A 13125-nucleotide genomic window follows, 5' to 3' on the forward strand; every position below is an offset into this window, starting at 1 on the left:
GGCCAGTTCAAGCAATTTCTTTCTTACCAACCCATCTGGCATTCAGCTTCCCATCTGTTGTTCTCTGCAACCTCCCCAACTCAGCATGGTTTGGTTCTGGACAGACCTGTCTGAACTAGTGTCATTAAATAAAAGTAAATAGATAATTAAATAAAACATTAGATAAAACAGCTGTAGATAAAATGATTCTTTAAAATTAAGCGCTTCCTTTCTGAATTATTGACCCAGAATGGCCAGAGATCTCATTCTGGTCCAGACTGGAGGGCTGGATCCTCCAAAGCCAGCAAGCTCTTGGAGATTGCTGCACCCTTTACTGGGAACAAAAGCATGTGGAGCCATTCTGATTTCAGAACAATAAACAGCTTATTTATGACTCCCTTGGTAGGGCTCTGTATGCCCATGGGAAGCTGGGGGCAGGTTCAAAATCCTGAAGCCCTGAAGGATCCTCCTCTGGGCACAGGCTCAGCCTGGCTGGTTTTTGATGAAGCTTGTCTCCCTTCCGAAGTCAGGCCCGTCATTTGATAAAAGTTTCAAACGCTGTTGTCTTAAGCCTTTTGAACCGGGTCAATGCAGTCCATGTTTGCTGTCCAGGGACATAGAGAGAGCCCTCAGCAGTTATCTGTATTATTTCAGCACAGGGAATTTGCATTCATTATTCTGCAATACTATTAGTTTGGGGGAAGTCTGTGTAGCTCATCCTTTGAGCTAGGAATAAAGTCAGACCCATGGCAATATTCAAGCATCATCCTGCTTGCTGGCTTTCTGCGAGTCACCATTACAGGTACCGGCCAGTACAGCATAGGGCATGTGCAAGTGGTACCCGTGGGGTGAAGTGAGGTTTATTTCAGTTGCATTGAACTTGGATGGTCAGGGAGACCCTTGCAGAGATGGCATCACAGAGGGGATGGCATCTTGCACCCTCGAACAGGCTGCTGAGGACCTCTGCAAGCTGTTGTGCTCAGTGGAGAGCTCCAAGGATGGGGCAGTGGGTTTTGCAGATGCAGCAGTTTATCAAAGAGGGAGGAAAACGAGTTCATCCTGAAGATTCTTAGGTTCGATTATTTTCATTTCTGTAGTTGAGCTTCAGTCACCTCCAGACTTTGAGAGACTGTGGATAAACATGCTGAAGTTGTAAAAGACCAAATTCGTCTTATCTCAAGTTCCCCGGATACAGCAGTGACCCTGAATGTCTTCAGATCCTCATTAAAGACAGAGCTGTGGTCCTCGGGCGTTGCTAGGCCTGGAGGGAGCCACCTTATTTTGGCAGGACTTGAACACGCAGGTTAGCAAACTTCAACCTTTGCACCCACTGCTGCTGGGGGCTCGGGAGAGACTTTGGTTTGGGATGCTGCATTGCATCAAAGGCTATGAAAATAAAGGGAAATTCTTTCCTGGTTCTGCTTTTCTATGGAAGCCACTGCGATAACTCCAACAGGGAGACCCAAGACTAACTGCTGAGCGCCGAGCTGCCTCTCATTAGGCTCATTAAGTTTCTAACGGAGCAGGGCTTGGTGCTGCCGTCGTATAAACAACCGCAGGGAGAGTTGGCATGTCTGAGGTGGCAGGAGGGAGTGAACACATCACCTGACGGGTTGCAACTTGTCAGGCAAGAGAGAAATTTCCCTCCTTGGGAATCGCTGGTGCTGCCTCATGAGGTGGATGGTGGTGGTCATGGGTTTGAGGTTTTTGATGAAAGCAGAGTCCCTTAGCCAGAAGTGCTCCCCTGGGCTATGTGGGGGGAATGGGGAAACATCACTTGGATCCTAGAAGCTCCCCAGAGAGTAACAGAGCAGGGACCAGCTCTGCCATGTCTTTCCCCATGATGGAGCACGTCTGGGGCCCATTTCTGGACAACACAAGGTCCAGGCGCTGGGACAAAGCATGCTGCTTTGGCCTTTGTGCCAATATTTCAAGACTAAATGTCATTTTTGTTGATGAAAATCTTGCTCTGTGGTGTTTCTTTTTAATACAGGCCATTGATTTTCAGGGCTGGAGATCCTGGTGGCACCAAAGACTTTGTCATCCCAGTGTGGGAGCCACCTGCTAGCTCACACGTGTTGTGCCCTCTCCAGCGGCTGCATCCCTGGATGAAGGGGGTGGTTGTCTGGGGCTGTTCCCAGCTCAGATGGGTCAGTCCTGCCTGGAACAGCTTCAGGTGGAGCTGTCAGTCCCTCTGCTTGTCACAGAAAGCAAGTGCTAGAGCAGGCAGTCCTTTTGCCTGCAAAGCCACATCGTATCTGCAGACTTCCCCAGGGATGCTGCAGCCCAGCACAATCCAGCATGGAAGAGAAGGCAACGGCAGTGAGCACTGGAATTGAGATTTGCTGGCAGGGTTGGCTGGGTCTTGCTCTTGGTGAACAAAATGAGCGGTGCTTTAACTGAAACCTCTGCAACCCAGCTTGGGTGTCATAAAAGATGTCTTCAGCTTCTCTGTGCCATCAGTAGGATACTTACTGCTTCTGTTTTTCTTCCCCTGCCTTCCACTTGGCAGCTGGCAGAGAGAGAAAAACCAATATGATTTGCATGCTTTTGTCAGGTTTTGAGGCAAAGCATTATTTGTGTCTTCCGCGTTGATCTTTTGGCTGGTCCAGGATAAATTTGGGTGGTCTCTCATCCTCCTTTAAAGATTTCAAGCTCGATGTCTGCTTCTGGTGCTGCATTTGTTCTTTTGCTATGAACTGTCTCATGTCTTCACATTTAATTTTATCTCTGGTCCCATAGAGTGTCTATTTCTCTCATGTTGGTGTTGAAATATTTGAATGCAGGTTGTATTCTTGTGTTATTGAATTTTCCATATACTTTTCCTCCAAATTAAATTTTTATCTCTCCTATGTCATTTTATTTTTTCTACTATTTTAACAAAATAATGCAGAAGGGATAAAAATGAGGGGAAAAATACAGCGGCTGATAGCTTCATACTTCAGTACGCAAACTTCTTATTCCAGAGATCCAAAATTGAGGGACAAAGTAGCTCAACATAAGGAATTGAAAATGCCCTCGAACTTCCATAAATATTCATTTGTTCACCCAGAGCAAGCAGAAGAATGGTATCTCTGCACTTGTAAGGTTGCTGTATTGATAAAGCAAGCAGGGGATCATTGCATGGCTCTGAAGAGCCGAGATGCAATCCTGCAGGATGCTCTAGTAAGAGAGGACGCTTCGTGGGAATCACGGCCTTTTGTGGCTGGGCTGGGTTGTAGCAGAAGACGGAGGGAAGTTAGATGTCTTGGAGGTGACAGGATTTCCACTCCCTTCTGTGGCTATGGGCTAGATTTGCAGAGATTGACCAGTATACACTGATCCACCTGGGGTAAGCTGAATAAGTGTGCGTAAGAGCCCTCCTTTCTATCAAAGTGAAAACATCACTACTATCAGCATGATTTTTGAGAGATGTGTCCGTATGTCCTTTTCTCACTCTTTGAGACCAGGATATTTCTGTTAACTATGTGTACATTGGGAGAAAAGCAAGCACATCCATCCCAAAGTGGAATTTGGTGCTGAAAGAGCTTGTTGAATTGTGGCTCCAGAAAACTTTTCCCTTATGTGGGGTGGTGTGCAGAGCTGGTGCCAGCTGGGGAGCTCGTGGTGGTGGCTCAGCTTCCAGCCCCTTGGTCCTAGGCCGCATCTCTGCGTCTGCCAGCCTGTCCTCCCTCAACTCCCCACTGGAACGACTGGCATTTCCAGTTATTGAAGCCTCCAAAATAAATGTGTGATTTTTTTATGCATCTTTTGCTAACCCCTGGTGTATTTTTCCTCCAGCGTACATACCGAATGCCAAAGGATATCCACGTTGAACCAGAGAAGTTTGCTGCAGAACTGATCAATCGTTTGGAGGAAGTACAAAAGGAACGTGAAGCAGAGGAGAAATTAGAGGAGCGCCTTAAACGCGTTCGAGCGGTTAGTAACCTCCTTGCCTCCTCTACCAGCCTGGGAGTCTGTGTACTGTACACCACAGGGAGCTTTCAGCTGCTGTGGAAGCAACTGGGGTGGCCTCTTCCCTGCTCCAACAGCCATGGTCATCACTTGCACGAGGGCTCCCGGAGGCTCCCATTGCCCCAGGAGCTTCCACGGTACTGTTCCCCCATCCATGCAGGGGGGAGCTCCAGCACTCCCTCCCTGCTGTAAGATACCAGCTATGGCACAGCAGTGCCCACTTCTGCCACCAGTTAGGGGCTGTGGATCCTCTCCATCATCTTGTTTGGCACCCTCGCTCTCCTGGCTTTGTGAGCAGTCCCTTCCCTGCAAGGATGGGGACAGGTAACAGGGGTTTGCCTTCCCCTGTGAGGTTTTGTGTAATCTCTATTTCCCCCAAAAATGGTAACCAGATGGCAGGTGACATTATGCCTGGAGGTGTTTGTGTCTGCTATCAGGCCATTTCTACCACAACCAAGAGGGTTCTGCCCATCAGTGCCTAGCACATCCCTAGAAAATTTGGAACTGATCAGATTTAGCACCCAAAAACCCTCTCCTGGGCAGAGAAACACACTGACTCCACATGGGTGGCTGGGGAAACCCAGCCCATGGCACTGCATGCTGTGAGCCCTGGTACCGTTGAGGTACTTGGTAGATGAACCAAGGGAAGCGTGCAAGGCCTTTAGCTCCACAACAAGCTCCAAAAGGGAGAGAATGAGGTACTGGTCATCTAGTATTACCTGTGTGAGATACCCTGTTCAGCAATATTCACACTGTATCTTTTCTTCTGAGATACTGCATCTCATGGGTACCTGTACATCTTGTGCTGGGGATACAGGAGAGTTTTCAGAGGACACCACAGTGTTACTGAACATCACCAATGTCAGTATAACTACAGCCTTGTGTGAAGAAATTGTGGGTCTCTGCAATTAATAGCTGCCATGGCCCTGAGGCAAAGGCTCTGTGCTTACTAACCCGCAGCTCTCCCTTAAAGCAGAGGTATTGGTGCCTGTCTTGGCTAGCTCTGTGCTTTCAGAGAAGCTGAGCCTCTGGGGCTCCAGGGCAGACCCTTCAGCCCCATTAGAATAGTAGCTCTTTAAACAGGAAAGAGCTGTAGGTTGTAGTATTCGCTTTAAATCACATCTGAATTTCAAATGTAGAGAAGTGAGGAAGGCAGAAGGATCTGTAAGGTTCCCTCCAGCTCCAAGCGTTGTCCAGCAAACTCCTGCACCTCTGCATCCAGCCAGGAAAGGCCAGCGAGGTGCTATTTTGTGATTGGATTCCTGTCCTTCTGGAATTGCTCTGTTTTCCTGTCTGGTACTTACTGCTTTCTAGACAAAGCCAATGTAACCGGCAGCATTTTCTGCTAACACAATCCTAGAGCACTCTTCCTCCTCCCCCTCCCGCGGCTCCTTTGCAGCCCCCACCTGTACCAGACTACATTATCCCGGCCCTCTGCCTCCTTGAAGAAGCTGCCAGTAGCAATACCATAAAATCAGCAAATACCTATGTGCCAGAGAATAAATTTAAGTCTTTTTAAACACATTTTTGTGTGACTTAATCTATTTTTAAGCCCAGGACTCCCACTAATGCTATATATTAAACCTCTTTGCTGTCTCCAGAATGTATTTCATTGACTGGCTGGCATCTGGCATTAGCCATTCAGGAAAAACTCAGAGTAAGCAATTGTAGCTTTTTTAGGTCAGCACTTAAGGTGCAGGAGCTGCTGGTATCAGCAAGAGGAGAGCTTGAATCCTGATAGATCACAGGGCTTTTTTCTATGACCTGAACACCAGGACTATAGGGTAACCTCTTACCAGGTCTGCACAGCTCACTGAACAGCCACACAGGGAAAACCACAAGCGTTAGTCACACTAGGCAGTTATCAGCTTAGCAGAGAAGCTGGAAATATTTTGCAAAAGCTAGGAAAAAAGAATTTTTCTCCCCCATACTAGGCTGCCTGCAGGTTCCCTTTCAAAGCCACATCATGCAGTAACATCAAGAAGAGGCATCTGATTTAAAGCCAAACGCCTTTTACTGAAAAGACTGTAATATTTCTGTTTTTCAAAAAAAACAAACTCTGAATTCATTAATTATTCTGAGCGATGTGGGAGAGGATTAGAGGATATGCGCATTCCCTTATTACTTTTTGAGCCATTTCAGCCTCATGTCCATGCATGGAAGCTGCAGTATTGTGTCATACAGATCAGTATCGTATCATACAGATTCCTCTGTCTGAACTGAGCGAATTGAAAATAAGCCAGGAGAAGGAAAGCCACTGCTGAGATTCTCTCTATTTGAATGTAAAACATCACCTAACTAGAGAGGGAATCATTTGCATGATGATGGAAAACGCACTCCTGGTTAGGTGAGCTATTTTGCCTGACCGAACAGCAGCAGCCTGATGGGTGGGACTGGGAGAAAGCAGAGGAGGAGATTTGCAGCAAGGTATCGCTTGCCCATAGCTCGTCAGTGCAGATCTCAGCCTCCTAATTCAAAGGGAAGGGCACCCCCAGCCTTGCTGGAGAGTAAAAATAGCTCAGCAGGCAGTCACCAAAGTTGAAGCCTGCATCTCTCTAACTGCCACTGCCTTTGGGAGCTGATGGAAGAGGTTTCTGACAATATTATGTCAACAAAGCACCATCTAGTGGTTATGGCACCCAGGGCTTCCCTGCCGGACTAGATGCTGTGCACGCCACCAAGCTTCGCCCCACTCGCAGCAGTGAGATGCTGAAACACTGCTCCAGAGCCCACGCCACCCCTCTGTCCAGGAATGCTGAGCCTGTGGAGGAGGCTGCTCCCCAGACCCATGGGTTTCTTTGGTGTAAAACACTAGTTATTGCCTCTTGCCTGTGCCTCCTTGGTCATGTCATTGTCTTGTCTTCCCTTCCTTCTGCCTGTGCCGGCTGCAGGCAGGGTGAGGGTGCTCAGTGGGCAAAGGGATGCAGGTTAGGCAGCAGGCTTGTGCAGGCTGGGTGCGGGCAGGTTTGGGTGGGAGGGAAGGCTGCTGCTGCATTGCCAGGCATAGACCGCGATCGGGTAACTCGGGCAAAGAGCACCTTGAAATGCATCAGTGCATGCGGCTGAGCCACGGCTTGACTCTGCCGTATCCAAAGTCCTGCGTTACAGTCTCAGTTTGGACTGCCCCGACCTCGTGCCATATGTCAGTTTTTTCACTGCGGACTGAGCACGGTGAAAAGATTCATCAGAATTGGTATCTGCAGCCTTGACTCGAACCTTTGCCCTGCTCGAGGAGAGAGAGCAGCTTGGGATAGGCATCCCGATTCCTTCATTAACTGCTATTTTCTCACTGTTGGGGCTTTCCTACCTGATGCAAGGCTGAGACCGGTGCTAGGGCGTGGGAAGTCAGCTGCCCCAGGGCTTGCCTGCACACCACCAACCCCAGCAGCGCTTGCTCCTGCCTGAGGACCTGCTTGGGGTCCAGATCTCCTGCTCAGTGACATAGATGAGCTGAGCCAAGGCAAACTGAGAGTGTGCCAGTGCGTCCCTCTCCTTCCCTTAGCCCACCCTGATTTCAGTCTTGGAGCAAAGCAAAGCACCAGGTCCCAGTTATCTGCAAAATGGAGTTCCAGGCAGCCAGAGGATTTCCCAGATCCAAGGCACCCATTTGGCTGGACCACCCTGGGTTGTCGCTCTCATGCCACCTTGCTCCCGTGTGACAGCACTGCCGGAGCTCTGAGCTCTGAGCGGAAAGGACGCCCTGCCGTTCCTCAGAGATCTGCAGCAGGGTCAGATCTTGCCCTGCACATTAGTTGGTGTTTAAACCTAGGGAGTTTTCCAAAGAGTAGGCACCAGCCCTAAAAGCGTCTCAAGTGCTGAGCACATCATTGGGTTATCGTAAACGGCTAATAAATGCTTACCCCAATGGTAAGGATTTAATCAACACATGCTTCATCTTTTCTTGTCCCTGAGCTAGGTACCCAGGGACGGCGGCTGGCAGGCTGCAGCATTGTGGCTGTAGATGAAAGGTGCCTCTGAAGTTCTTCAAAGCGATTTGTTAGAAAGTGGTGTGTCCTCTTCAGACACGAGCATCGTGTCACGTCCCCAGGCTTGCAGTGCCCACGCCTTTGGCACTTTCAAAGCCTGGCGTTGTCCCTGCTTCAGGTTTGAACCCTGAGGTGTGATACCGGGAGGAAGTCTGTTATTTGCTTTCTTGCTGTGTCGTTGGCAGCTGAAACTTTGAAGCTGGTTAGCAAGTGACGGATGATGACATCTGACAGGCAAAGCTGATGGGACTCAGTGTTTTCTAGCAGACGCATTTATCTGGCAAGGCAGAGATACCCTGTACTGCAACTGATTTCTTTACTGTGCTAAAGGAGCAAAAGAGAGCGGGATTAAAGGACTCACTGGAATCCTGCTTATGTAATTAAAAAAACTAGGAATCCTGACTTCCAATAAAGAAACTTCATAAATATCTGAGTTTATGTTGGAGCATAAAGTAGTTTGTCAGCATCAAAACTGTGGCTGTCAGCATAGAGGAGTTTTATTCTTCCTGGCAAGGACTTAAGAGTCGCTAACAGCGTGTCCTAGACCATTGTGAACTACAAGAACAAGCAGTTAGTTCCAACTTTTTTCTTTATCTGCGTGAAGTGTTTCACTCCAGCCTTAGCCTGCCCCCAAGAAATCAGTGTTTGATTTTCAAAACCATTCATGCTGCTGTCGACCTTCAGTTGCTCCCTCCTGTTACAAGCCCACTGTTGGCTTTGCCTTGTGAAATAGTCATTCAGGTGAGAAACCCCCCTGGTCTCGTCTGACTCGAGAACTGTTTTGCCGCATATCCTGTGACTTTGAGCTTTATCTGATGGGCTTTGAAGCAGTGCCTTACCGAAGGCTTGTAGGAAGTCACAGGTACGGTGCGGTAAGTTGTGTTTCCGCTGCTGGTTGTTACAGAACCACTGTCAAGGCACTTAGGGAGCTTTTTAGTAAGGTTCTTCCCACTCACACATCCGATTGAGTGGTTACACTTGTCAGAAAGCTGCATCTGTAAACCCAGGTTGTGATGTGTGGGCTGCCTGTCAGAGGTTGCCTCAGTCTCCTTGGATAATGCATGGAGACTCTTGCTAATGGTGGCTCAAAAAGCAGGTACAGAGACCTGAGCAGCTCCGTGCGGTGGCAGCAAGGCTTGCACAGGCTTGGGTTGAGCATTAGGAAATTTTCTGCAGGAGGGTGGCACAGTCTGTGACAGGTCTCCAGAGGGGTGGTGGATCCCCATCTTGAAGGTTTTCAAGATCTGGCTGGACTAAGCCGGGCCTGACCCAAGGGTTGGTAGCAGTGCTGCTGTGAGTGGGAGGTGGGACTAGGGACCCCTTTCACCACTCTGCTGTCATTCTCTGATTGTCCTCATGTTTCTTGCAGGAAGAAGAAGGTGAAGATGCAGATATCTCTTCTGGTCCCTTGGTCATTAGCCACAAGATGCCTTCTGCCCAAGCCTTTCATCACTTTGCTCCTCGTTACTCTGAGATGGGCTGCGCTGGGATGCAGATGAGAGATGCCCATGAAGAAAACCCAGAAAGCATCCTCGATGAACACGTACAGCGTGTGATGAAAACACCAGGCTGCCAGTCTCCAGGACCTGGCCGCCACTCTCCTAAGCCACGGTCCCCAGAAAGCGGCCACTTAGGAAAGCTGTCAGGGACACTAGGAACAATTCCTCCAGGGCATGGCAAGCACACGACAAAATCAGGAATGAAACTGGATGCAGCTAACTTATACCACCATAAACACGTCTACCACCACATCCATCACCACAGCGTGATGAAACCAAAAGAGCAGATCGAGGCTGAGGCCACGCAGCGAGTGCAGAACAGCTTTGCTTGGAATGTAGATTCACATAACTATGCAACAAAGTCACGAAACTACACTGAAAACTTGGGCATGGCCCCTGTCCCCATGGACTCTTTAGGCTACAGGTGAGTCAAGGCAACACCCAAGGGGTGTCCCAGAGCCGTGGCTTCTCTAGGAAGCTCTTTGATAAATGGGCTGTAGCATGTTGGTGAAACAGTGGCTGAACCACATTTTCTTGTGAAAGCCTATGCCGGGACACGGTTTGAGGGCCTCCCACTGCCCTTCCCCTTCAGAAGCAGATATGCCTGCTGATAACCCCTATAGACCCCTTTTCATCTCTGTGATCTGGTGCTGAAATACACCCTCTAACCAGGATTTTTAATGGCATTGATTATAAAGTAGGTTTTCTGCTCCTTAAAGCAGTGGAGGTGCTTAGAAATCGTAGATGCTGGCCTACTTCCCCATGCATCAGGAGTTGCTAAGTATAGGGCAGTGTCTTGGGGTCTGGGTAACAGAAACCGGTCTCTTAAGGTGTTTATGAGAGGACAGAAAAGCTCTCCTTGTTGCAAGGCCTAACCCATTCACCAGAAGGGCTCCTTTCTTTTCCTAACAAAGTGATGGACACTGCAGTGCTGCCGTGGCATCGTGTCCCAAGGGGACGTTCTCCAGGGTAGGGGACCCTCTGCCCAGAAAAGACATTTTGCTGCCTTACGGGCTTTTGTCCAACTTCCCTTGGCCATTTGAATTCCTCCATCCTCTCCGTGCTGAGGGGAGAGGGCAAAGCTCCTTCTCCGCTGCGGCAGGTTTTGCTAGTCATGTTACTGGATGACTGCAAAGGTGAGAGCGGAGCTCAGGGCTGCCTGGGATAAGGGATGGTGATGGAGCGGCCACAGGGGAGAACTGTGCGGGCTCCCCAAGGCTGTGGGTTTGGGGTGTTGCTTTGCAGCGTGACAGAGGTGAGATATTTAGTGAAGGCAGGCGGCTGGGTCTGCAGTGGGCAGGACCAGCTTGCCAGGGTGGCAGGAGGGAGGCAGAGCACAGAGGCAGCCAAAGCAAACTGCTCTCCAGGGAGGGAGAAGCACTTAAATCTGCCCTGTTTCTATGGGAAAAGAGTTGTTGCTTCAACAGAGCATGAGCATGGCCATGCTGTGTCAGCCCAAAGCACCATCTAGACACAGGACTTCTCTCTAGCACCAACTACAGCATATATTTAAGGGAATTATAAGAGGGCACATTCAGAGCTGTCCTTCCTCTGGCACAAACTCCCAGTTCCTGACAGTCCCCGGGTTAGGAGCTTCACAAGACAAGAATCTGCATCCAAATGGTCTTGTTTGGCAACCAGCAGTCTCTTGCAGTGGCTTGTCTGGCTCCTTGTTGAACACAGCGGGGCTGCTATCCCCCAGCCCTCCGCGGCTGTATCTGGGGGTTGATTACAACCTGCAGAAAAAAGGGGGTTTTTTTGTTTGCACTGAAGCTGCTGCTGGAGAATTTCATTTGATACCCACTAGTCCTCATGTGGGGAGAAGCAGAGAAGAAGTTGTCAGTCTGCCCTGCCTTTGTAGATCTTCAGCAACCCCTTTCCAGGTTTTTTCTCCCCCAAATCAGCAAAGCTGTCTGAGGGCCTGTTACTGCTCAGTGGTGTTAAGGTTATTTTTCCTATGTGTGTTAGTGAACATGCAGAAGCAGAAGTAGGGAGGTCCTGTGGAGTAAAGCGGGTGGGTGATTAGGATGGTGAGGGTCCCATGAAATTACAGTCTGTGGCAATGACAGGCCAGCACAGGTGAATTCTGCGTGAACTCATGAGCATGGGGCTACCCGGCTGGGCACATGGGCATGGATGTGGGCAAGGAGCAGTGGGGTTTCTGTAGGAGCCTTTGCTGCAGCCGTAAGCATAGCCAGAGTATCAGCCACTGCCTGGTATCCATCTGGCTGTGGTGTTTGAGGTGGCTGGGCTTCCCAGTGCACGAGAGCCCGCAGAAGGCAGCCCACCCAGCTAGGATGTGATCTTCCACCATGATGTGAAGCCTCAGTTCAAATCAGGGTGAGAAGCGAATGCTGGGCATGGCAAATCAGCAGTTTGGGGTATCAGTGAATCTGGGGGGTGATGGGAAGGGCTCAGGTTCCGAGCAGTGGTCTGGCGTGGAGAGGCAGCCCATGGATTGCAGCACCAGGATGAATCTCCTGCTCTGAGCAAAGAGCCAGAGGTTCAACACAACCCTTCATGTGGCAGGAGATCTGCTGGGCTTTTTGCCACATTGCTGTGGCTCATTTGGCCAGAGGAGAAGCTCCCTTTCCCTGCAGGTGGCTGGACGGAGAAGCCTGCTGTGCCTAAGTCTGGCCAGTCTTGCTCTTAGCGTCAACTGCGGCACGGTTGGCTTGAGCTGTGGTAGAGCCAGGGGGCTGTGGAAGGCAGCCAGGGCCACGTCTGCACTGCAGGCAGCACCAGACCCCAGCAGGGCTGAATATGTCTGGAGACAGACCTGTCCATCCTCTGCCGCGGTCTGCGGTGGTTTGGCTTAGGCAAAGCGCTAATGTCTCAAGCTTTGTTCTTGCAGTGGGAAAGCAAGTCTGCTCTCAAAAAGAAATGTTAAGAAGACCGATTCAGGGAAAAGTGATGGTGCCAGCTATGAGATGCCAGGATCTCCTGAAGACGTGGAGAGAAACCAGAAGATCCTTCAGTGGATCATAGAAGGAGAGAAGGAGATCAGCAGGCATAAGAAAACAAACCATGGGTAAGGGCTGGCAGAGCGAGGGGTCTTCACACTGTTGTATTGCATCCCCTGCACAAGGCATGTGTGTCTAGGCTGTCCGGCAGTCTGCCTTGTTCCTGGAGATCTCAGGAAGACAAGAATCCAGCAGGCACAACAGTTTAGACCCTTTGGAGACTGAGGATTGCTTGGGGACTCTAAGGGCAGTTTTCTTCTGAAGAACGACTCGAGGCCATGGCGGGGAGGTTGCAGCCCCAGGGGAATCTCACGAATTGCTGCTGTGGTTCCAAGGTGGATAACGCAGCACACAGCAGGCAGTATTTTTCCTTTAAGCATTTTCTGTATGTAAATGCCTGTTACTCCTGCAAGGCACTGGTAGAAACGTTGGACCTGCTGCACTGGCGCCATTGGTCCTGAATAAGCAGTTTAGCATGGCTCAGGGTTGCCCAGCATTTCAGCTTGCTGGGAGCATCCTCTGGGATGGCCGCGCCTGCCTAGAGTGGAGCCAAGGACATGACTGGCTCAGGAACCTCTCGGGAGTCAAGCAGATCTCCTGCAGGCTCGGATCCTTAATCACAGTGTGGTCAGTCTCTGGCAAAAAACAGTGCTTGCCAGCTCTTGACAAGAGGGATCTGGGGTCTCGTCCCCTCTGATGCAGCTGCTCTGATGGCTGAGTGGTGAAACTGCTGGTGCTTTCTTG

The 13125-nt window shown here is 49.9% G+C and overlaps 1 protein-coding gene across 6 annotated transcripts in view; it reads left to right on the forward strand.

Annotated features, from left to right (window-relative positions):
• Positions 1–13125, forward strand: part of AXIN1 (axin 1) — an 82416-nt gene that overhangs the window by 60501 nt on the left and 8790 nt on the right. For 5 of the 6 annotated variants that reach the window (XR_015698828.1, XM_087732160.1, XM_009477247.2 and 2 more), the window contains 3 exons: positions 3760–3897; positions 9289–9842; positions 12273–12449. Coding sequence is in view for 5 of the 6 variants with exons in the window: in XM_087732160.1 (XP_087588286.1) it covers positions 3760–3897; positions 9289–9842; positions 12273–12449 (869 nt within the window). In the remaining variant the exon portion in view is untranslated. The remainder of the gene's footprint in view (positions 1–3759; positions 3898–9288; positions 9843–12272; positions 12450–13125) is intronic. The other variant, XM_087732163.1, reaches the window with a different exon arrangement.

This window comes from Nipponia nippon, unplaced genomic scaffold, assembly GCF_047370975.1.
Source record: "Nipponia nippon isolate SJK-2023a ecotype South Korea unplaced genomic scaffold, ASM4737097v1 scaffold_5, whole genome shotgun sequence".
Taxonomy (NCBI): domain Eukaryota; kingdom Metazoa; phylum Chordata; class Aves; order Pelecaniformes; family Threskiornithidae; genus Nipponia; species Nipponia nippon.